The 23007-nt window shown below is 47.9% G+C and overlaps 2 protein-coding genes across 5 annotated transcripts in view; one reads left to right on the top strand and one right to left on the bottom strand.

The window, feature by feature from the left end:
- Positions 1-19: 19 nt before the first annotated feature.
- YBEY (ybeY metalloendoribonuclease) lies at positions 20-5542 on the bottom strand. 3 transcript variants are annotated; one of them, XM_058523319.1, is made up of 6 exons: positions 5460-5542; positions 4714-4968; positions 3578-3706; positions 2172-2240; positions 1166-1487; positions 20-966 (listed from the first exon to the last, which is right to left on the bottom strand). In XM_058523319.1, the coding sequence occupies exons 2-6, from the start codon at positions 4921-4923 to the stop codon at positions 785-787; spliced, it is 912 nt and encodes a 303-aa protein (XP_058379302.1). In that variant the 5' UTR covers positions 4924-4968; positions 5460-5542; the 3' UTR covers positions 20-784. The 3 variants fall into 3 exon arrangements, with proteins under 3 accessions (XP_058379302.1, XP_058379303.1, XP_058379304.1); XM_058523320.1 differs by lacking the exon at positions 5460-5542 and adding an exon at positions 5091-5271; XM_058523321.1 differs by lacking the exon at positions 1166-1487 and having other exon boundaries at positions 806-966; positions 5460-5539.
- A 115-nt stretch (positions 5543-5657) lies between these two features.
- The window catches only part of MCM3AP (minichromosome maintenance complex component 3 associated protein), a 49029-nt gene continuing 31679 nt past the window's right edge, over positions 5658-23007 (top strand). Inside the window, exons 1-12 of one of the 2 annotated variants that reach the window (XM_058523317.1) lie at positions 5658-5741; positions 6381-7700; positions 7946-8169; positions 11001-11079; positions 11340-11484; positions 12709-12899; positions 15031-15170; positions 16596-16793; positions 17166-17434; positions 19155-19317; positions 21571-21731; positions 22575-22816. In XM_058523317.1, coding sequence (XP_058379300.1) covers positions 6488-7700; positions 7946-8169; positions 11001-11079; positions 11340-11484; positions 12709-12899; positions 15031-15170; positions 16596-16793; positions 17166-17434; positions 19155-19317; positions 21571-21731; positions 22575-22816 — 3025 coding nt within the window. In that variant the 5' untranslated portion in view covers positions 5658-5741; positions 6381-6487. Of the gene's footprint in view, positions 5742-5816; positions 5964-6380; positions 7701-7945; positions 8170-11000; positions 11080-11339; positions 11485-12708; positions 12900-15030; positions 15171-16595; positions 16794-17165; positions 17435-19154; positions 19318-21570; positions 21732-22574; positions 22817-23007 lie in introns of those variants that run through there. The other variant, XM_058523318.1, reaches the window with a different exon arrangement.

Genomic DNA, 23007 nt, shown 5'->3' with positions numbered 1-23007 from the left:
GTAGCTCTGGACAAAGCTCTGTGATGACTCCTGGGTTTATTTTAACACCCAGAAGACAAGGCAGGAAATACTGACAGGAGGGACGCTTTCCTCTGGGAGGATGCGATGCGGCTGTTGGAGCTCAGGTGCCTCCCTTGAGCCAGAAGACACTTAACACAGCTCAGTGGGCAGTAAGGGGGAGCTGGGGCCCCAGAGCTCTGGCCACGCCCCTGCCACAGTGGAGGACTCAGGTACAGTCTACAGGCAAATGCCCTGACCAGGGGCCATGCCCATCTCGGGAGACACCACAGATAGGAGACGTCCACTGTGGGTCACCTGGCTGGGGTCATCCTGGGCCTTGCAGCCACCCCAAGGGTGAGCCTTGTCCCTCCTGTCATAGAGGTGCCAAGTGAAGGCTCCAGGTTACAGTGCTCCTGAGGGTTGGGCGGGAACCAAATCCACTGGGACTCCAGCAGGAAGGAGGGTGAGGGGAATGTCCAGCCTGGGCTGCGTATTAGAGTGGGCTGCAGAGGGGGGAGAGGGAAGGGCCTCTGTACCAAACGCAGGACCCCAAGGGGGCGGGGGGGTTCATGTGCTCTATCTCTCCATTCTGAGAGTTTAGAACTATTTTGTTTACAATACTGAAAGAACACGTCTGCTGTGTTCTAAATAATGAATGGAAATTTCTCTTGTACTTGGTCAGGTTCCACTCGGGAAATTTAGCCCCAGCGTGGGCTGGCACTTCTGCAGCCCGACAGGACAGCAGGGACCAGCAGGGCCCTCAGTTTGGGGCAGTCCCTGATCCTCAGAGCCCAAAGGGAGGGGTCTGTCTTCCAGCCACTGTGTCCCTGTGTTCTGGAGCACCCTGCGATACCAGGGTGCCGTCCTGGGCCTCGATCCTCAGAAGAGGCCCCTGCTCAGGGGCTGGAGCCTGGTACCGGTCCGCCAGCTCAGCTCCTCGAGAACCTGCTTCTCCTTCTGGTACATCTGAAAGAAAGGAACGGAGAACGATTGGGGACTCGCCCAGCTGGCCTGGCCTCCTCAGGCCTGGAGAGTCCCTGGCTCGGCCCAGGGATCCCCTTGCTGGAAGCCCCGACCAAAGGCCCGCGTTCACGGCTGTGGTGTGAGGGAGCCTTGGCTGCACGGCCTCCCACACAGGCCGAAGGGCAGGTCCAGTTCTGCTCACCGTCACCAGCGCCTGCACACGGTGGGGGGCCAACACGCCACTCAGGGTGAAGGACGGAGCCAGCAGGAGGGGCTGAGGGCAGGGGCTGAGGTGGTGGTCTCAGGTAGGAGAGAGGAGAACGTGCCTGGGGTTGCAGAACGAGCCAGATGGGGCGGCTCAGGAGGATGGGACGCCGGTCAGCCAGGCCCAGGACACACAGGGGTGGGTGCGTGAGGACACTCCCTCCCGGGGGGATTGGGCGGGTGGGCAGGGACGCCCCAGGAGGGCTGAGTCCCTGGAAGACAGGCCTGCTGGAGGTGACGTCATCGAAGGCTCTCCTGGTCTGTGGGTGCAGGGAGGAGAGGAGCGAGGGGCCGCAGCGGGGTCAGCATCCCACTGGGAACAGGGCCGAGCCAGGGTGTGGACCCAGCCTAGGATGGGGCCCTGGGAGGCCAACGGCATCAAGGACTTTTTTTGTTAATGAAAAAAGTTTTTCTATGCTTTTCAGAGAACCCGACTGTTAGATTACAAATATAATTTGAGTTTATTAAACACAATATGGTGCATATACCCACGCAGACTTTTATAAACAGGGTAAATGTTGGCCCTTTGAGAAAACAAATTGGTAAATAACTTTACCCAATAGTCCCGATCGGACGCCTGCATGTCCTAAATCCTGTTTCCAACTCATAAATATCATCACAATTTCTTTTATAAAGATTTTTTAACTTTAAGCCATTAGAATTTTATAGAATTTATAGAATTCAGTCTCTCTGCTGAGACTTTCCTTTCAGTAGCTAATAAATAGCACAGTTAACAGCATTTGGGGAGCCCAATATTTAAAACAAACATTGTGAGTCTTTTTCATAAAGCAGGCATTTATAAAGTTCCTTATTTTACTGTTTTTCCAATTGTGGTTTTCATCCTTGGCTGTAAGGGACGGGTTGGGTGGCCCTGTTTCTGGGGGTGCCTGGTGCACACGGCAGGGCGCACCCTTGCGCATGCCGATGGACAGGGATGGTCTTACCTTCTGCCACTCGGCCTCTGTGCTGTGTGTGAAGCCCAGCAGGTGACAGAGCCCATGGGTGGCAGTCACCTGTCAGAACAATTAAGAGCCGCCTCAGGGGCTAAGACGACCACACCGTGAGCTCGGGAAAGGGGGGAGGAGGCAGGAAGGCAGTAGCCCACACCTCTCAGAGGAGGTTAGGAACCTGCCTCTGGGCCCAGGCGGGGCTGTGGGAGCAGGTGGCAGCAGCACCGAGGGCGAGGGCGGGCAGAAAGGACACAGCGGGGCTGTGAGGACAGAGGGGTGCAGTTCAGGGAACAGCAGGTAGGCCAGGGCCCCGTTACGGGTGTGTAGACCAGGGTCTCCCCTGGGGGGGAGGAGGGGGCAGGGGGAGGGGCGGCAGGGTGGGGGCTGTGGAGACATGGAGGATAAGGGGGGCTAGGTGGAGGGCACCCAGGCTGTTGGAAGGAGCCTACGTGCAGCTGGGAGCCAGCGGGGAGGAGAGTGGCCTGGCCTGGCCTGGTGCCGGGGGAGAGGGTCCTAGGAGCAGGCCTGGTCCTCCAGTGTGGGTAACAGAATATTCAGGAGGTGTGGGGGAGTGGAAGCAGACGTCCAAGACTGCCCCCCGCAGGACCCTGGGGGTGCACAGCTGCTGCCAGAGGTCCCAGAGCTGAACCCCATGCCAACCAGTCCTGCCTATGCTGGGGCTCCTGTCACTCTCAGGAAGAAAGCACAGCCTCCTCCCCCGGGGAAGTCCCGCCCTCACCCACCCTCACCCACCCTCACCCGAGGAAGCAGTCAGGCCCCCAATGCCTGCTCACACTGGGTCTGGCCTGGAAGCTCTGCTTCAAGTCACACAGAAGCACTAGGATTCCCCAAAGGTAATTCAGGGTGCAGCTGTTCCGCCAAAGGAAGGCACCTCAATTGAATCCATGGGGAAGTTAAAACATGATTCAATTACACACATCGTTTTTCAGAACAATCCCCCCCACTCCCTTTTTTTTTTTGCATCAAGCTGAGGAGAGACAGATCTAGAAGGTTCTGGAGGCTAGAGTCCTGCCTACTTTGGGCAGTTCAGTTATTCAGCACGTCTGAGTTAGCTAAACACAGCCTGCTGATCTCCAGAGATAAAAGCTAAAACAAGGCCACTTCTGGGAGCTTCCGTTTTCCCAGTTACATAGATGTTCCCTGTCCTCTTCCCCACCCAACACTGCCCTGGGCCTGCAGACCCAGGGCCTAGGCTCTCCTCTCTCTCTGTGGGAGAGAGGCGTGTCCCTGCTTGTAGGTCTCCCCCAATAACCCCCGTCCTATGCGTGGATGATAGTGTGGATGCAGGTGTCGCATTCACAACCTCTTTACACAGCCTGGATGAAGGACATCGGTGTTTATCTCGCTACCGGGATCTGTCAGTTCAGCATTCCACTTACAGTCAGGATGTCATAGTAATCTTCATTTTCCTTGCACTGCTGGAAGATATACTCCACTCCTAGGAAAATGTCTCCCAAATTATAGTCATCTGGAAAATCCGGCTGGGGAATTTCACCTGCTTTCAGATTCTGCAAATGAGGAAATACAGGTGTGGAGAACATGACCTCAGGAACACGACCTCGACTGCAGGCCTACAGATTTCCCTCTGGAAGACCCCTCTCACTAGTCCCAAGGCAGGTGGGGGGTGGTGCTCAGCAGAGCCACCACACACAAGCGACTTAAGATGTTTCCACCTTGTCAGATGAGTTCCTTTCCATTTCTTTCATCCTTCCCAGTGCAAAATCACACAGATCCACCACTTCTACGGAGTTAAACCACATCGATACAATTTTATATTTCTGTTCTTTCTGCTTGGAATTTTGTCTTAAAGTCTTTCACATTTTCCCACATAAACACCTTAAAGATCAGTCCGTTCAGTTGAGGACTGTTCACACTAAGCTAGTCACCTATACATGAATATTTAGGGTGTTAACGTTTTTTCTTCCTATTAGGGAAAATAAACATTTTAATATTATATATTTAACATTTTATCTTTTCCCTTCTTTGATTTATTTTCTTAAGTGTGACACTAGCGGATTAAGAGTACATATATGTTTTAAATGCTCCTAAAGTATACGGACAAACTGCTTTCCAAGAGGGTCGCTCCAATTTATGTTGCTACTAACAATGTGTGAAGCCTTGAATGAGGTATTTACTTCACGGAGGTAGTGACCTCACAGCATATTTGTTTATATTTCACATATTTGTTGAAAATATTTACCCATCTGTTCTTTTATTTTCAGTGTTATTTAAATTTTTCAATCTATACATATTCATTATCTAATCACACTTACAATTGTAGAAGACCTCTTAATTCGCTGACAGCATTAAGAGGGACGGGGAGGGGGAGATGGAGGAGTCCAATTGCCTTTTTACCTCCATGATGGGCATCAATCAATAGGGGTTGATATCTACTTTTGTGTATACTCGAAAGTTTTCAAAATAAAACTTAAAAATCACACCCATTGTATAATTAACACAGGAAATTTACACTGGATAGTAGTCTAGACAAGGTGAAGAGGAAAATACTTTTTACCTCATGAAATGGAAAAGAAAGCACGTCGGTTGGGATATTTCTCTCTCTGTAGACTCTATTAATGTGCTGAATATTCTTGTTGTCAACACAGATGATCCCCAGGTCGAACTTCTGCACTCCTAAAATATTCCTTACTATCTCCATCTTCTTGCGGAGTGGCGCTCTCCGGAGGGGGACGGCTCGCTGCAGATTTCTAAGCACCAAACTCATTTCAGGAAAAACAACCCGGCCCTTTAAAAATGCTGGTGAAGGAACCTGTGGTTAAATTTTAAGAGAAGACAAATCAGTACTAGGAAGTCATAATTCTGTAAACACACACGTGCACACACAAATCACTTTATTTGGTGGAATTCACTGAAAAATGTAAGGGAATTTACATTTTATCATAAGGAAGATAGAAACATGAGGGGATATGAAACGAAGTCAGAAGGGATAACAACAGCCAGTAGCCAACTAAGGCCGGTGGAGGGGAAGGGCCATAAAAAGAGAGGGGGTGGGCTGTGGGCGGCAGGGTGCGACGGTGGAGGGAGGGACGGAGGGAGGGGGGTAGTGGGGGAGCGGGGTGCGTGGGGGGGAGGTGGGGGGAGCGGGGGTCGGGGAGTTGGAGCGGGGTGGTACGGGGTCGGGGAGGTGGGGAAGCGGGGGGGTATGAGGTGCCGGAGTTGGGTGGGGTGCGCAGGCCCCGGCAGCATGCGGGGCGTGTACCACGGCCCCGTTGGGAGAGGGGAAGCCGCCCGCGCACATACCCCGGCCGAAGCCGGGGAGCCCGGGCTTGGACACAGCGCACCGGAAACCCCGCCGCCGCCCAGCCCGGAAAGCGGAACCCAAGCGCGGCGGGGCGCAGGCGGAGCTGGACCGGCCTGACGGACCGGAAGTCGGTCCGCCGGTATTCCCGTCCGCGGCGCGCAGCGAAGGCTGTCTCCGGCGGCCGGGGTCCGATTCTGCGCGTCCAGCCGGGCGCCGAGGGGCCCCGGGGCGGCGGCGGCGGCGGCGGCGGGAGGCGGGCGGCGGCGTCCCCAAGCCGGACGGTGAGCGGCCGCTGTGCCCGCGGTAACGGAGCGGCCGGGGCGGACACGGCGGGCCCGAGCGCGGCCGCACCCTCCGGGCCCTCCCGATCTGGGGCGCCCCCGCCTGAGCCCTCGGGGCCTTTGAGCCCGCGCCTGGGGGGCGGGGGTCGCCCCAGTGTGAAGACGCAGTTATTCCCGTGTCTGGGGAGAGGCTGGTGCTCTGGTGACGCGGAGAACGATGAGGTGGGAGGAAACAACACCGGGCTTCTAGCGGTGTTACATTGTATTTCTCTGGCTGCGAAGGTTGAGGAAGTCAGCAGGAACGCGTCTTGAAGTTGAGAACGGCGTTCATTTTCTTATTACCATTTGAGGTTTCTCGTGAATTCACCAATTTAGGAAAATGACTTGAATTTTTTTTTCTTTTGGTCTTAGAGGATCACGCTTTAAACCTCCGTAGCAAAGTAATGTGTTTGTATCCCTCGCTCCACTCCGCGGTCCAAAAAAAAGGAATCCGCTGGCTCTCAGAAAATAAGAATATTCAGCCCTTAGCTTTGCTCGCCTTTTAAATAATTATCCTTAGAGTGTGACGTGTGATTAAAAATTCTTTTCTTAGTCTTATAATAGGACATAGCTGTAATGATCTGAATTTTTGTCTTTCAGCTTATCGTGAAGATGAAGAGGAGCTCTCTAGTTCAACAGACTGTTTAAAGAAGAGGACTACTTCTGTACACACAGTTTTTATTACTTTCCAATAATTGGATCAGAAAATGAACCCAACTAATCCTTTCAGTGGGCAGCAGCCTAGTGTTTTTCCAACATCTAGTAGTTCCATAGGAACGTTTCAGGCTAGGCCAGCGTTTCGATTTGGTCAGCCTTCTCTTTTTGGACAAAACAGTACATTACCTGGGAAGAGCTCAGGATTTTCACAGGTATCCAGCTTTCCAGCATCTTCTGGAGTAAGTCATTCTTCTTCAGCGCAAGCAGGATTCTCCCAGACCTCGAATGTTGGACTCTTTTCTGGACTTGAACACACTCCGGCTTTTGTAGCTACTTCTGGGCCTTCAAGTTCATGTGTGCCTGGAAACCCGGGATTTAGTTTTAAATCACCCAACCTTGAGGCTTTTCCAAGTACTTCTACTTTTGGACCAGAAACTGGAGAAATAGCAAGTTCTGGTTTGGGGAAAACCGAATTCAGCTTTAAACCTCTCGAAAATTCAGTGTTCAGACCAATATTGGGGACTGAATCAGAGCCAGAGAAAACTCAGAGCCAAATTACTTCTGGATTTTTCACGTTTTCCCACCCAATTAGTAGTGGACCTGGGGGACTGACCCCATTTTCTTTTTCTCAGATGACAAGTAGTTCAGCTACCAATTCAAATTTTACTTTTTCAAAACCAGTTAATAGTAATAATTCGTCATCTGCCTTTACTCCTGCTTTGTCAAACCAAAATGTAGAGGAAGAGAAGAGAGGCCCTAAATCACTGTTCGGAAGTTCTGGTAGTAGCTTCACCAGCTTCCCCACATCTTCAGGGTTTTTGGGTGAACCCTTCCCAGTCAGCAAAACAGGTGTCAGACAAGGATGTGAAGAAGCTGTTTCCCAAATGGAGCCACTTCCCAGCCTCATGAAAGGACTGAAAAGGAAGGAGGACCAGGATCGCTCCCCAAGGAGACACGGCCATGATGGGGCAGAAGACTTGGACCCTCTGTCGAGGGGCGATCATCCCCCAGATAAACGACCTGTCCGTCTCAGTCGACCCCGGGGAGGCACTTTGTTTGGTCGGACGATACAGGATGTCTTCAAAAGCAATAAAGAAGTAGGTCGTCTGGGCAACAAGGAATCGAAAAAGGAAATTGGCTGTGCCGAGTCTGGGGATAATGACCACTTCGCCATCCCAGGGGGGAGTCAATCTGTCCTTGCACCTTCCCGGCTTCCAGGTGTGAATAAAGAGGAAGAAACCGAAAGTAGAGATAAAAAAGAAGGTGAGCTCTAAAAATCTACAACATTCAGTAAATCTTGCTTGCAAGTTCTTGGTAAATTTCCCTGGATGTATGCTTGATTTTTCTGGAAAATCCCCTGTAAACATTAGGGATCCTAACATACCATTGGATCTCGGAGCAGGTCTTACACCCATGAAGATTTCCTTTGCTGGTACATAATTAGAGCCTCCTGTTGTGTGAAAACGTTCCATCTAGTAAGTTTCCGTGCCTGTTCTCTGATTCCCTAGATTCTCTCCGAGGAACTCCTGGGCGTCAGAGTAAAAGAAGCGAGAGCACAGACAGTCTTGGGGGCTTGTCTCCTGCTGAAGTCACGGCAATCCAGTGCAAGAACATCCCCAACTGTCTCAACAACAGAACCATTCTGGAGAGGCACTTCGGTAAAATTGCTAAAGTGCAGCGCATCTACACCAGGCGCAGCAAGAAGCTTGCAGTGGTGTATTTTTTTGATCATGTGAGTACTCCAGACAGAGGTCACTTGAACTTTGTCACTTTAAAACCTATTTTTTTCATTTATTACTTATTTGCTTGCTAGAATGTAGGGAAATACTAGAATATATTATTCTTAACTTGGAGAGGCTGGAATGCACTATTTATTTCATAACTTGGAGTCATTTGTGAAAAGCTTTCAGTCCCTACTGAAGGCAGCATTCTAGAAATGCTGGGTGAATGATTCCCACCAAGTCAGATTCCTCTGAAATGCATGGGAGTGGCTCTGTCACCGATTACACAACACTTTTTCAAATGTGAGTTTTCTTGTTTTGTTTTTCATTTTGTTTTATTTGATCATAGTATATGATCACTGTGAACATTCAAACAATACAGAAAAAGTAAAATCCCCTTGTAATCTCATCCTACAGAGATAACTGCTGTTAATCTTTTGGTTTATACCTTGACTTTCAATATGTGTATAAGCACATACATGCATAACACATTGGTTGTAGAGTGTATGCGTACACAGACTACTCACGTTATGTAGCTTTATAGCTTTATTATTTTTTTCTGAGTATTCTTGTGTGGAAAAATTAGGTTCTGTAGGAATTTATAAAGTAGAAAACATGTTTCTATACTTTGTTAAATGATAGAAATATGGGGCCGGCCCGGTGGCTTAGCGGTTAAGTGCGCACGCTCCGATACTGGCGGCCTGGGCTCGGATCCCAGGCGCGCACCAACGCACTGCTTCTCCGGCCATGCTGAGGCCGAGTCCCACATACAGCAACTAGAAGGATGTGCAACTACGACATACAACTATCTACTGGGGCTTTGGGGGGAAAAAAAAAATAAATGGCATCCAACTGCCTAAAAAAAAAATAGTTAAAAAAAAAATGATAGAAATATTGCCTGTCAATGTAAGGAAGAAAACCAGAAAGACTAAAGAGTCACATTATTTTTACACAAATGGGATCACACTGCATATACTGTTTGGTAACCTCTTCGTGTAGCAATATGTAGTATTTTCTGAACTGAAACAGTCTAGCTTAGAGTGGGATTGTTAAATGCTCCATGGCGTTCTATCCTGTTTACTTACTTGGCCAGTTTTCTATGTGTGGGTGTGTTTGTGCATATGCTTCTGATTAGTTCATGTTCTTTGTTTAAATTCCTGAAAGTGGAAGTTCTGTGCCAAAATATATGCACAGCTTTAGGGCTTTTGCTATTTATTCCTTTCTATGGAATTTTTTTTCAGTTCAGTGGCATTAATTACATTCACAGTGTTGTGCAACCATCCTCGTTATTTATATCCAGAACTTTTCATCATCCCACACAGAGGCTGTAACCATTTAGCAATAACTCCCCATTCCCGCCTTCCCCTGGCACCTGGTGACCTCTAGTTCACTATCTCTATGAATTTGCCTATTCTAAATATTTCATACAAGTAGAATCATTTAATATTTGTACTTTGTGCCTGACATATTTTAATTAGCATAATGTTTTCGAGGTTCGTCCATGTGGTTTTACTTCATTCCTTTATATGGCTGAATAATATTCCATTATATGAATGTACCACATTTTGTTTGGTTATACATTTGTCGATGGACACGAGTTGTTTCCATCTCCCATAATGCTGCCATGAACAGGGTTTGCAAATATCTCTTCAAGACCCTGCTTTCAATTCTGTTGGGTGTATACTTAGGGGTGGAATTGCTGGGTTATATGGTAATCCTAATTTTTTGTTGTTGAGGAAGATTCCCCCTGAGGGGCTGGCCTGGTGGCTTAGCAGTTAAGTTTGCATGTTCCGCTTCAGAGGCCCAGGGTTCGATGGTTCGGATCCTGGGCGCGGACCTACTCACCGCTCATCAGGCCATGCTGAGGCAGCGTCCCACGTAGAAGAGTTACAACTCTACAACTGTGATACACAACTATGTACTGGGGCTCTGGGGAGAAAAAAGGAAAAAAGATTTGTCCTTAGCTAACATCTGTTACCAATCTTCCTCTTTTTGCTTGAGGAGGATTCGCCCTGAGCTAACGTCTGTGCCAGTCTTTCTCTATCTTGTATGTGGGTCACTGCCACAGCATGGCTGATGAGTGGCGTAGGTCTGCTCCTGGGCTCCGAACCCATGAACCCTGAGCCTCCGAAGTGGAGCACGCCCAACTTAACCACTACGCCATGGGGCTGGCCCCAATCCTTTTTTTTAAAAGTTATTTTTTGGCTATTGCAATGTGCTTATTCTTCTGGCGGAACCCTAAAAAATATTTATATAATAAATGTATAATATAGTATATAAATACATAGTCATTGTAAGCAATTCATGAATGCATACAAAGCTGAGGTCCCCTGATCACCCCATCTCTCCTGTTACCTAGGAGCAAGCACAGTTTCCTAGAGTGGTGTACATTTTTCTAGACATTTTCATAGGTATATCTGTGTGTATACTAACATGTAGTTGGTTTTGTGTTGTTGTGTTTTGTGATAAATTGTATTCCATGTGTATCATTTTGCAGCTCCCTTTTGTGTTTAAGTGTGACTTGGCAGTCTTTCCATTGCTGTTTGTGTAATCAGATGGTGAGGGTCGTCTTACCAAATGGCAGCGAGGCCAAGCCTCTGGGTTCTATTCACAGTCAAGTCATTAACTTCAAAAGGGAGAAGAGCAAGTACGTGTTTGTGAGACAGGAAAGGGAGGCAAGGACCGTGGCTGCCGTGGCTGGAGGCAGGCGGCGTGGTCAGAACATGTATGAGTGGAGCGTTGCGCTGTTGTACAGAGTTCTGCACGTTGCACTTGAGTGTTTAATCTCAGTTACTTTGGTCTCCTGAGGTCCTCATACTTTGTGTTGTGGACTGTTTTCCAGGCATCTGCAGCCCTGGCTAGGAAGAAGGGGAAAGGTTTGCATAAAGACATGGCTATCTTTTGGCACAAGAAGAAAATAAGTGAGTTTTCAGTTATTATTTGCACAGTCTCTAATGCTCTGTGTGCAAGGCCCTTGGAGCTTTGAGTGTGAGCCCCTTCTCCACTGCCATGGAGGGCCGGCTCCACGTGGATCCTCCTGTCTCATGGTGTTTCCTGGGGCTCCTTTGTAACTTTCTGTAACAATTACAAGAATTTTACTTTTTCAAAAAACAAGTGAAAAAGTCCAGTGTCAAATGACTTATGCTATTATAACCTCTGTTCTGACTCTTGGCGTCCTCAGGTCCCAACAAGAAACTCCTTTCCCTCACGGAGAAGACACCGGGTGATGGTGAGGCTGGCCAGGGCACGGAGGACGCCCCCTTCCAGCACGCCTCTCTGGGCAGGCCTGTGGGGAGGGCCGCAGCTGGCAGCCTGCTGAATAAGAGGTGTGGCCGCTCCTTCTTGATGACTGTATGTTACATGCCGTGTGGGTGCTTTGACTTCTGATGTCTGTAAACGGGGGACTTCACAGCCATCGTGCATGGGAAGTGGGGTGGTACGCTGACAACGTGAGAAGGGACTGAGGGATGACGGGGAGGGGGAGAGGATGACATGGTGAGGGAGAGGACCCGGGGGCAGGAGGACTGGGGGCACACAAGAGGGGTAACCGTAGGAGTCACTTGCCAGGGCTGAGAAGAGCCTGTGGTGCTCCTCGCTCTTCTCACTTGGTCCCGTGTCCCATGCCGTTGCTGTCATATGGTTCCACCCGATGTATAAATGTAGAAGCAGTAACGTTTTCCCTTAAATCGTCTAACTGGCTGTGATAGCCGGTGTGTTCCTAGTAACCACTTCTAGCAATTTCCAACGTGACTCTGTAGGTCCAGCTTCCTTACGGTGAGGCGCTCTCCCTTGCAGCTACGTTATAACTGGGGAGCCGTGTGTGTGGCCCTCGGGTCAGGCTGGCGCTTGGTTGTGCGCTTCACACGGCCTCTCTGTGTGGGAATCTCTGTCGCCCTCCCCTCCCTGCGTGATCCCGACTTCCTCTTCACATCAGGCTGTTGCAACAGATCTTCTATAATATCCTTCCTCACATATTTTAGCCAGTGTGTCGTTTCTGTCACTTTCCATTTTGTAATTAGCAGTTTATTTGCTGATTTTTTTGTGCTTTTCCTGTCTCACTCAACAAGTCATACCTTCAGCATTTGGGTTCACAGAATGTTGAAAGCCTGCTAGAAAATAGGAAGCTGAGAGAGAACGCCCACTTCTTTTTAGTACATCTTTCTGCTGAAATGATACGTGTTTATGTGTGAAAACACGTAGGCATGATATTTCCTCATGGTGTTAAAGTGTGTTCTTTTTCAGGCTGAATTTCATTTCTTTGAAATAGAAATCTACAAATATTCATTTCAGCTGTTTAAATGGGCTCATCTCATTTTTAAAAAGTATAAAATATTTCAAAATTCTAAAATCATGGTAACTAACACAGACTAATATAACTAACACCTTTGTGCACATCACCAGCATTATCAAGGTTCATTGCACTTCAATGCTTGTAAGTTTGTCGGCCTTAGAGGAGCAGAAAACCTTGAAAGATAAGAAAAGTGTTTGGAAGTGGAAATGATACAAATGCTTGATAGATACAGGCCCTTAATGTGTTGTCTTCTTTGTAGCTCTCCAGTGAAGAAGCCAAGTCTTCTGAAGGCCCACCAGTTGGAAGGAGACCCTTTTGATGAGGCCTCCGAGGGCTCTGAGGGTCTCGGGCCGTGTGTGTCCTCCCTTAGTACCCTGATAGGCACCGTGGCTGAGACGTCTGAGGAGAAGTACCGCGTACTTGACCAGAGGGACAGAATTATGCGGCAAGGTATGTTGGGTCTTCTTGGCAGAGGTCCAGAGACCCTGCTAAGGTCATGACAAGGTCATCTCCTCAGAGTTCTGAGAGCAGGAACGACCTGTCTGTGCGGCTCCACTGTCGTCGAGTCCTGGGCCTCTGATGTGCCACATACGGTCTTTCTTGTTTGCGAGTCTCCTGAGGCGTGAATGTAGGCATGGACATAATGCAGATATGTTTTTAATTTTATTTTATTTTGCAAGAAAGTCTACAAACCATTGATCCATGCTAAATTAAACAATTTAAAGGGCAATTTTTAGACATTCAGAAAACATGTAAAAAAAATCAAAATTTTCTGTTTGACAGAAGTCACCACAAATAAAACTCAGAAAGAAATATCAATCTAGGGGAAGAAATCTGTAACTCATATCACAGACGAAGAGCTGATTTCTCTGATACAGAAAGTATTGTAGAAGTTAGTATGAAAAAGACCAAATGTAGTGGGAAAGGACTAAGGGGTCTGCAAGAAAAGGAAGTGTCGTGAATGGGCTGTCACACAGTGGGCGATGTAGATCACACCCCACAGGTTGGGCTGCGGGGCTGCACTCCTGTGGAGGAGCACAAGTTGGCAGTATCTTTGAGACTTAAGAAAACTCGTGCCTTTGACCTAGTATTCCATGTCTAGGGGTGTACCTCACAAACATAGTGCACGTGTGTGTGATTTGTGCACAAGGTGGTTTGTGATGACAGAGGTTGGAAACTGGTTGTCCACACAGTCGGATTCTAAACAGCTTGAAAGAAGACTGGGGTTTCCTGATGGAAACATCATCAAGGTTTGTTGTGAAAAAGTGCAATGCAGGAAGTACCTAGTGTGCTACCATTTGTGTACAAAAACGGGGAAAGAGTGTGTGTGTGTGCGTGTGTGTGTGTGTGTGTGAGTCAGTCATATGCTTACCGTGTATATGTAAGTATACTTGCTTACATGTGCATAAAATAGTTATGGGAGATGCGAAAGGGTCTGCTCACTCTGATTGTCAGGAGAGAGCAGAGCAAGGTGGGGGTGGGTGTTCCATTTTGGACATTTTTTTACCTTTGGATCGTTGAACTTTGTGAATGTATTACCTATTCAAAAAGTAAATATTCTATTAACATTGAAAAATATGTACAGTGACCAAAAATAAAAGGAAAAAGCACTTGTGCTCTTCTTTGCAAAGTTTTTTTAAAATTAAATTTTAGCTGTAGGATTTTCCTCCTTTTAAAAGCTGTGAATAAGTGGAATAATCACAGCACCTCCTTAACGTGGTAATAAAAGCTGCCATGGTATATTATATCATTGACATGGTGATTTTTATATTCCAAATAAAATTATTACCAGGTATTGGAATTTTTTTTTTTTCCTGAGGAAGATTAGCCCTGAGCTAACATCCAATGCCAATCCCCCTCTTTTTGCTGAGGAAGACTGGCCGTGGGCTAACATCCATGCTCACCTTCCTCTCTTTTATATGGGATGCTGCCACAGCATGGTGTGACAAGAGGTGTGTTGGCGCGCGCCCGGGATTCTAACCTACGAACCCTGGGCTGCCAAAGCAGAGCGCGTGCTCCTAACTGCTACGCCACCTAAAAATTAGATATGTATATTTGGAGTTGTGAAGTTGTTGCATTCTGTTTCATTTAAAATATGCTTTTGTAACTGTTTAATTCTGTGGGTGATAATAGCGGTTTGTTCAGGTCAGGACCCAGGTAACTTCCTTTATGTGATTCTTGTTATATTAAAAACAATGAAATACTGACAGTGTTAAAATACTGGTATATCTTGAATGTTTACTTTTTAAATTCATTCTTTTAAAACATACTGCAGCGTGATTGTCATTGAGTTGGCTACAGGAGCTCCTGCCTGTGGTGTGCAGTGAGGACCTGAGTGCTGGGGAGGGAAGGCCTGAGGTCTTCGTGGGCCTGCCTGCCCTGTCCCCCGAGTGATAGGCTGCACTTCCTTTCTCTAAGGCCCAGTGATTGTTAAATTCAAAAATATTTCTGCCTTTTCTTTTGTAATTTGTGTGTGATGTTTGTTTTTATTTTTATTTTTCCTTTTATCACTATGAAAATGCACTTCTCTGGTTCCTGGTAACTGTGGTACACTCTTAACTTTTTATCTGATGTCATTTAGCTCGGGTGAAAAGAACCGACCTGGACAAAGCGAGGACTTTTGTTGGGACGTGCCCGGACATGTGTCCCGAGAAGGAGCGGTACATGCGGGAGACCCGGAGCCAGCTGAGCGTGTTTGAAGTGGTCCCGGGGACTGACCAGGTGGAGCCCCCTGTTCCCCTGGGGTTCCTCTCCAGGCCGCTGCCCATGTTTAATCATCGGGTGGAGGTGGGGTGGGCAAGGGAGGAGAGGCTTGTTCTCCGTAATTTCTGTACAAATTGATACTTGATTCGGGTCTGTATGGGGTGGTGGGGATGTGCCGTGAGCAGTCCCGTCAGATCCTTTGTGTTGTGAGGTGTGTGCTGAGCTACCTCGTGGGCGGTGGCTGGGCCACATGGCACCCTAAGGTGTGGGTGTAGATGCAGATTTGCTTCCTGGATTAAAAATTGTCATTTCTTTTTTCTTTTCACAACTTTATTCCTGTCCTTTCCTGTGTTTGTACTTTGACATTTGGGATTATGCTTGAGATAGAGTTTTGTTTGACTCTTTTTCGTTTAAAATTATGAGCATTTTTTTCTGTTATAATAAACTCTTTATAAGCATTTTTAAATGACAGCATGTTATTTGATTATGTAGCTCTGTCAAAACTCCCCATTTTGCAATCATTAGATATGCTGTTTCTGATTTTTCAATTTTATTAATAATTCTGTTGGACATGTTGTGTGTAATGCTTCTAAGGCGTTTAGATTATATCCTTTGGATACATCTTAAGAATTAAGGTACTGTATCAGAGGGTATGACCTTTCTTAAGGTTCCTGAACGTGTCAATTCATGTTCCCAAATTGTTTCCCCAGAAATCTACGTCATTTTAGATCCTTTTACTCTCTGTTAATTTTGCTTATGGGCTTCTCCTCCTCTCCTGGCTAGTGGTTTTATAGCTGCCTTTGCCCATGTGGAGTCCCCAGCTGGGCAGCAGCAGTCACGGCAGAGGCCCAGGGCTCCTGCCGCAGGAGACAGTGACGATAGCTTGTAGCGGATGCCCAGGGCCCAGTCCTGTGGACGTCTCTGTTTCTGCCCTCAGCCACATGTCTTCAGCCTCTTTCTGAAGGTGGAAGATGCGACTCCAGGCCTCTTGCAGGCAGCTGGTCCCAGCCCCACCCAGCCCCTGCTGCTGCTATGCCCCCTTAGTCCTCACTGAGGTCTCCATTTTGTTTCTGGTCCATGTAGGCTTAATCTGATGTCTGAGCGGGGCTGAGACCTTTAAAATGTCTTAAAGTCCTTTACCTGTCACACCTTTGTGCTTGGAGCCAAGCAGGTATGCCTTCACTTACATTCCGTCTGCTTCTTGATGTGATGGCCTCACATCTTCCCTCCTTGTCGTATTTGCCAAAAACAAGTTTATCGGTTTATTTTGTCTTTGAATTTAATTATCACCTTCAAACAGAAGTTTTATATTTTACAGTGGTATTCTGCAGTGTTGATCTTGTATGAGTGTGGGTGATTTCCCTCCTTGTTTTAAGGCACCGCTGCTGGGAGGCTGGCCCAGCACCTGCCCGCCAGCAGCTTGTCCCCACTCCCTGTGCTTAGGTGGACCACGCGGCAGCTGTGAAGGAGTATAGCCGCTCCTCAGCGGATCAGGAGGAGCCCCTGCCGCACGAGCTGCGGCCCTCGGCAGTGCTCAGCAGGACCATGGACTACCTGGTGACCCAGATCATGGACCAGAAGGAGGGCAGCCTGCGGGACTGGTATGACTTCGTGTGGAACCGCACACGAGGCATACGGAAGGTATTGGCCGCTTCCCGTCAGGAGGCTAGAAAGTGCATGTAAATTCCAAAGTGAACGTGAGAGTTCATTTCACTCAGTTATAGTTTATCTGTAAGAAAAAATACACTAATTTAAAATCATTACAGTGTTCTATTAAAATGTGCTGCATGGGCTTTGTTTCAAATTGAAATATGAGAAACTTGGGTAATAAGCATGATTTTTCTAATAGTTGATTCTCTGTGCATGGGAATATGTGCATGAAATCTGTGTGTATATGAGACCCATGTGCATATAAGGTGTGTGTGTGCGTACCAGGTCACCTGGCTGTGTATGATGTCCATGTGTGTATCAAACGTGTGTGTATGTGTAATATTTCCCCTCGCTTGTGGCCAGGACATCACGCAGCAGCACCTGTGTGACCCTGTAACGGTGTCCCTGATCGAGAAATGTACCCGGTTTCACATCCACTGTGCTCACTTCATGTGTGAGGAGCCCATGTCATCCTTTGATGCCAAGATCAACAATGAGAACATGACCAAGTGCCTTCAGAGTCTGAAGGAGATGTACCAGGACCTGAGAAACAAGGGCGTGTTCTGTGCCAGTGAAGCAGAGTTCCAGGGCTACAATGTTCTGCTCAATCTCAACAAGGGGGATATCCTAAGGTGAATTTTCAAATTTGGAAGCTAGCCTAAGATGTATGGAAAGGCAAGGTTTAAACAGGGAAAGAGCTGTTAGGATTAGCAGTAGCTGATAGTGCTGAGTTTTCTCTGGTATTAAAAGCTGGGATGATAGTAAGAAACCTGGGCTGGGCTGTACAGTCTATTGAGCTGAGCTGCCAGGAGCAGAAGGATGGGGACGCAGACTGACACCAGCACATCTGAAGTCGGCCCCCAGTCCTTTCTGAGAACAGTTTCTCCTTGTCAGCGAGAGAGGAGGAGGAAGGAATTGGCCTGATGAGCAGGACATGGGAGTGAACAGGACAGGGAACCCCAGGGCGCCCTATCAGAGCTGTTAGCAATTTGCTGTCTTAGGTGTGTTTCTTTTAACACATTTGTACACACACCTTGTCAAAGATCTAAGTAATAGGAGAGGAAAAAATTGTGTGAAACAAAAATGCTAAAGATGAGATGTTAAGAAAGAATGATTTTTTTTTTTTTTTGTGAAGATCAACCCTGAGCTAACATCCATGCTAATCCTCCTCTTTGCTGAGGAAGACCGGCTCTGAGCTAACATCTATTGCCAATCTTCCTCCTTTTTTTCCCCAAAGCCCTGGTAGATAGTTGTATGTCATAGTTGCACATCCTTCTGGTTGCTGTATGTGGGACGCGGCCTCAGCATGGACAGAGAAGCGGTGTGTTGGTGCGCGCCCAGGATCCGAACCCGGGCCGCCAGCAGTGGAGTGCTCGCACCCAACCGCCAAGCCATGGGGCCGGCCCAAGAAAGAATGAATTTTAAACCCTGGTCTGATATATATGTAGACATTTATATGAAAAACATGGCAGAGTCCATTGGGCCTCTGTTCCTTTCACTGGTAAATTGGACTTTATGACAGCCAGTGTCCCCTTTAGTTCCAAGATTCTCTTATTTATGCCAAAAGTTTTTGTTAGCTTAGTATTTTCCCCAAGAACCTTGTTGCAGTGTATCTAGATGTGTGATTGATTTTAAGTTTTAAAATTAAGCCTTGGAGATAAACTAGTTATGGGAAATGGCTATGTGGTCTTTTCATATATGATAGGTATTTGTCTCCTATCTTGAATAATTCAGTCAAATCAGTTTATTTCTAAACGAAATACAGTTAACTTCTGTTTATTAGACATTGTCATAAAGCACAGTTGGCAGTCAACTGTCTTTGAAAGAGTTAAAGTAACTCTTTGATAATCAGTTCTTAAATTGTTGCTTGAAATTATTTACTTTATTCATCATTTTTTTTTTTTTTTTTGTGAGGAGATCAGCCCTGAGCTAACATCCGCCAATCCTCCTCTTTTTTTGCTGAGGAAGACGGCCCTGGGCTAACATCTGTGCCTATCTTCCTCCACTTTATATGGGACGCCGCCACAGCATGGCTTACCAAGCAGTGCGTCGGTGCGCGCCCGGGATCCGAACCAGCGAACCCCGGGCCGCCACAGCGGAGCGCGTGCACCCAACCGCTTGCGCCACCGGGCCGGCCCCCATCATTTTTTTAAAGAAAACTTTTGTTACCAACCCAGCCCAAGAGTGGCAGCTTTGAAGTTAATAAATTATGAGTATAATGGCACATGTCACTATTAAGACCCTCTTTCTCAGTATGATTGAAATCTAGTTTTTTAATCAGATCTATTTTCATGGAAATTTTGCCTAGTTAAAAATAAAATTCTAACCCCTTTTCTCTCCTTTAATTGACAGAGAAGTACAACAGTTCCATCCTGCTGTTAGAAACTCCTCTGAGGTGAAGTTTGCTGTTCAGGCTTTTGCTGCGTTGAACAGTAATAATTTTGTGAGATTTTTCAAACTGGTCCAGTCGGCTTCTTACCTAAACGCTTGTCTTTTGCATTGTTACTTTAACCAGGTGAGTAACATCGCTGTACTTGCAGAATTGGAAGAAAGTGGGCTGTTACTTGTGATATTTAGGTGCTTCTCTATTCCAAGAACATTTCAGCAGGTCCTGGGCTAACTCTTGTGCAACCCTTGTGGCAGCCCTCCGAGGGGGTTACTGGTGTTACCCCGTTTTACAGGGGTTGGCACCATTGATCACCAATGGAAAAGGCCATGCAATGGAAAATACTATTCTTATGGTTCACATAAGAGAAGTCTCTTTAGAAAGATATAACTTGAGTTCAGCACTATCATCTTCCATGGAAACAAAGAAACCAAAAAGCAAAACTTGCACGCACAAAATCCCTGACTTAGAAATTCTTAGTGTTATTAATCTAAATTTTTGGACTGAGCCTGATGATGCTAAATTCATTTCAATAAATATCTTAAGTGCCTGCTCTTTGTTGCGTCCTGTGCTGTACACTGGGGTTACAAAGGAGGGGGAAGACCATCTCTTAGCTGGGGCTTCGCATAGAGTGTAAACTCCTGGTCTTGGAATTTTCCAAGTCAGGTCTTCGGCCCCAGCCCCTGAGAGCACTTGGGGATGATAATACAGCAGCCCCCACCTACCTCAGGGAGCATGCCCCCTCGCCTTGCATGTGCTGTGCTACCCCTGCCCCCTGCAGGGGTGTGAGGACATGCTGCCTGCCTGGCTACCTGCCTGGGGTCCACTCGGTGGGGAGGAGCCTGCCTGGTGGATCTCAGGGCCCTGCCCAGCTGGGTCTGTGACTCTGGGCACTTTCCCTCTTTGGTCACACACCAGGTCTTCCTGTAAACAGTGCCTAAACCCACGGTCACATCCCAGGCAAAGATCTTCCGTAAGCTTGCTCATTGTCAGATCTGACAGTTGCCAACAGAACTGAAATTCTGGAACAAATGAAAAGATTTCTAACAATGTGCCAGTTGGGCAACTCGGTACAGTTGATAAATAAATCATAGTTAATATTTTTAAAATGATTACTTAATGTTGTTAGACCATTGACCATTTGTGCCCATTTCAATAACTTTAAATGAAAAGGAAATCTGAGTGCCTTTTCTCAAGAAAAACAAAGTGTTTCACTAGCAGTGGCCCACACGGTCCCATTGTCTCCTGGACCTCCTCTCCTGCTCCCCCCTTGCTCCACTCCACCTGCACTGATGCCTTCCTGCACTTCCAGCCCCAGCACTCACCTGCCTCAGGGCCTTTACACTTGCTGTTCTTTCTCCTCTGAGAGCCATACAGTGCTCACCTCCTCTAGATCTTGGCTTGGCTGCCACCTTTTCGGCAGGGCCCACCCTGACCACCCACCCTATCTGCTCCCTGTCCTCCTCTTCTGTCTGTTCTCTCTGTCGCGCTATCAGCATTAAGTGTACTCTGCTATTTATGTATCCATTTGTTCAGTGTTGGTCTCTCCCTGACCTGTGGGCCATGGAGACAGGCGTCTTGTTCTGTTCACTGCTGTATCTCGGCACTAACAATACCAGGTGCATAGGAAACCCTTGATAAATACTGGTTGAATTGGTTACAGAACGCTGGAGGAGGAGTAGCAAAAGTCACCCAGACTCCTGGCACCCAAACATGATTTTGTTAGCATTTTCATGTTTTTCCTTTGTCTTTTTTTTTTTTTTTAAAGCTTGAGTGCATGGTTATGTATCCTAGTTGTTAGCTTTTTAGTTCTCTACGTGTGTTGCTGGCACAGTATGACAGCCGACAGACTGGTGGTGTGGTTCCACGACAGAAACTGACCAGGCTGTGGCAATGAGAGTGCCGAATCTTAACCCCTAGACTGTGAGGGCTTGCTCTGTCTTCTTTTCTTAAAGCACTTCTTATAATACTGTGAAAGAATTTTGTCACTGAGTCTTTCTCTGAATTTCATGTTACGTGTTTTTCCACGCCACTGCATTGTCGCTGTGATAATTTTTAGCAGCTGCACAGCTTTCCGTTGAGTGGATGCTGCTCAGTTTACTTTCCATGCCCTGTTTCCGGGTGGTTTGTTTCCTGGTTTTTCTTGTAAATAAAGCCTTCTTGGCCTAACTTTTCCTTTGTGTGAAACTGTTTTCTTTGCACGCATTCCTGGGCATCTTCCACTGAGCACATGGCCTGATGATCCTTAAGTCTGGGACCTGTGGTGCCCCTGTGTTTTCCAGGGGACTGAGCGACAGCAGGACCCCTGCCCCATGTGGCATTTCCGTGGCGGTGGGGTGACCGTGACCCTTGAGACTGCAGTCATTTGGCTTCTCTTTTTAGATCCGCAAGGATGCTCTCCGAGCGCTCAACATTGCATACACGGTGAGCACGCAGAGGTCCACCACCTTTCCCCTGGACAGCGTGGTGCGCATGCTGCTGTTCAGAGATTGCGAAGAGGCCACAGACTTCCTCAACTACCACGGGCTCGCCGTCTCTGAGGGGTAAGAGCTGAGAGTGGAACTGTGGGCCTCTCTCCTTTTTCTCTTTTAGTAAATCCCTGATAACCGGCTGGGCCACGCTAGCCACGTGCCAGGCCCTAGAGAAGGGACGTTCCATGTGCTGCCTCCCTGGGAACAGGTGAACACATGGGGCTCAGAATGGCTGGGGAACATCCCCAGGTCACACACTGCTCATCAGCAGATTGGGGCTCAGACCCAGTTACTTGTGACTCCAAAAATCAGTGCTTTTCACAAATTAGTAAAGAACCTAAAGGTAAAGGTTAGGGCCTTCCTTCTTCTGTTGTGTGATGATGGCATTTGCTGATCCCCCTCTGACAGTCTACACAGGCGCTGGTGGGCTAGGCCAGGGGCTTCTCCTTTGCTGTGGAGCAGAGTGTTTTGAGAGCCTGATGTAACTCATGGTTCCCCTCCCAGAAAATGGCACCATGACCCACAACATTCGTGTCCTGAGTTGGTGTTTCCCCAGCCCCTCCCTCCTTTGGCTCCTTACCGCTGGCCCCCGTTTGCCTGCAGTCCTGTCCTCACAGAAATGTGGCGGCTTTGGAATGAGCCAGGAGCATGTAGGTGTGCGTTGCTCCACACCTGGCTGTTAACGACTAGGCCAGGCGGCTCCCATGTCAGAAAGAAACGCCCGGGCTGGCAGTGGTGGGCGCTGTGGGCCTAGCCGGCAGACCAGCCTTTGCCACCTTCCCTCCTCGTTTCCATGTGGCCATGTGGTGACACAGTGGCGGGGTGAGGCTTCTAACATGCTGCTAGGTACTGTGAAGGTGAAGGCTGGCTTCTCACCTCTGTGACACCTCTCTGGGTTCCTTGTGGTTTGGGTAGCTGTGTCGAGCTGAACCGGTCCTCGTTCCTGGAACCAGAGGGGTTATCCAAGGCCAGGAAGTCGGTGTTTATTACCAGGAAGCTGACCGTGTCGGTTGGGGAAATCGTGAATGGAGGGCTGTTGCCCCCCGTCCCTCGTCACACACCTGTGTGCAGCTTCAACTCCCAGAACAAGTATGTTGGGGAGAGCCTGGCCGCCGAGCTGCCCATGGGCACTCAGAGACCTGGCTTGGACGCAGCAGGTGAGTGAGCTGCAGTTGCGGGAGGGAGCTAGCTGTGTTTCCCCCTAGAAAGCCTCTCATGAGCTAGAAGCAGTGTCGTCTTCTGGGGGCTGGGATGTGGGTGTCTGCTCAGTGCTTGGATGTTTCCTCCTGAGAGCCTCCTGAATGGCTCCTTGACGTCATGGGGCTTGGTTCCCCTGGGTGAAGCACAC

The sequence above is a fragment of the Diceros bicornis genome, chromosome 27 (assembly GCF_020826845.1).
Source record: "Diceros bicornis minor isolate mBicDic1 chromosome 27, mDicBic1.mat.cur, whole genome shotgun sequence".
NCBI classification, from domain to species: Eukaryota; Metazoa; Chordata; class Mammalia; order Perissodactyla; family Rhinocerotidae; genus Diceros; species Diceros bicornis.
Note: the sequence above shows the minus strand (reverse complement) of the source record. Positions and strands in the feature narration are given on the sequence as shown.

Coding starts and splice junctions, on each gene's coding strand:
- YBEY (XM_058523319.1), bottom strand. CDS start 4,923: ATGAGTTTGGTGCTTAGAAATCTGCAGCGAGCCGTCCCCCTCCGGAGA. Junction 2,241..3,577: donor ATTACTATGACATCCTGACT/GTAAGTGGAATG, acceptor TTGTTCTGACAG/GTGACTGCCACCCATGGGCT. Junction 967..1,165: donor GTGTGCAGGCGCTGGTGACG/GTGAGCAGAACT, acceptor CCTTTCTTTCAG/ATGTACCAGAAGGAGAAGCA.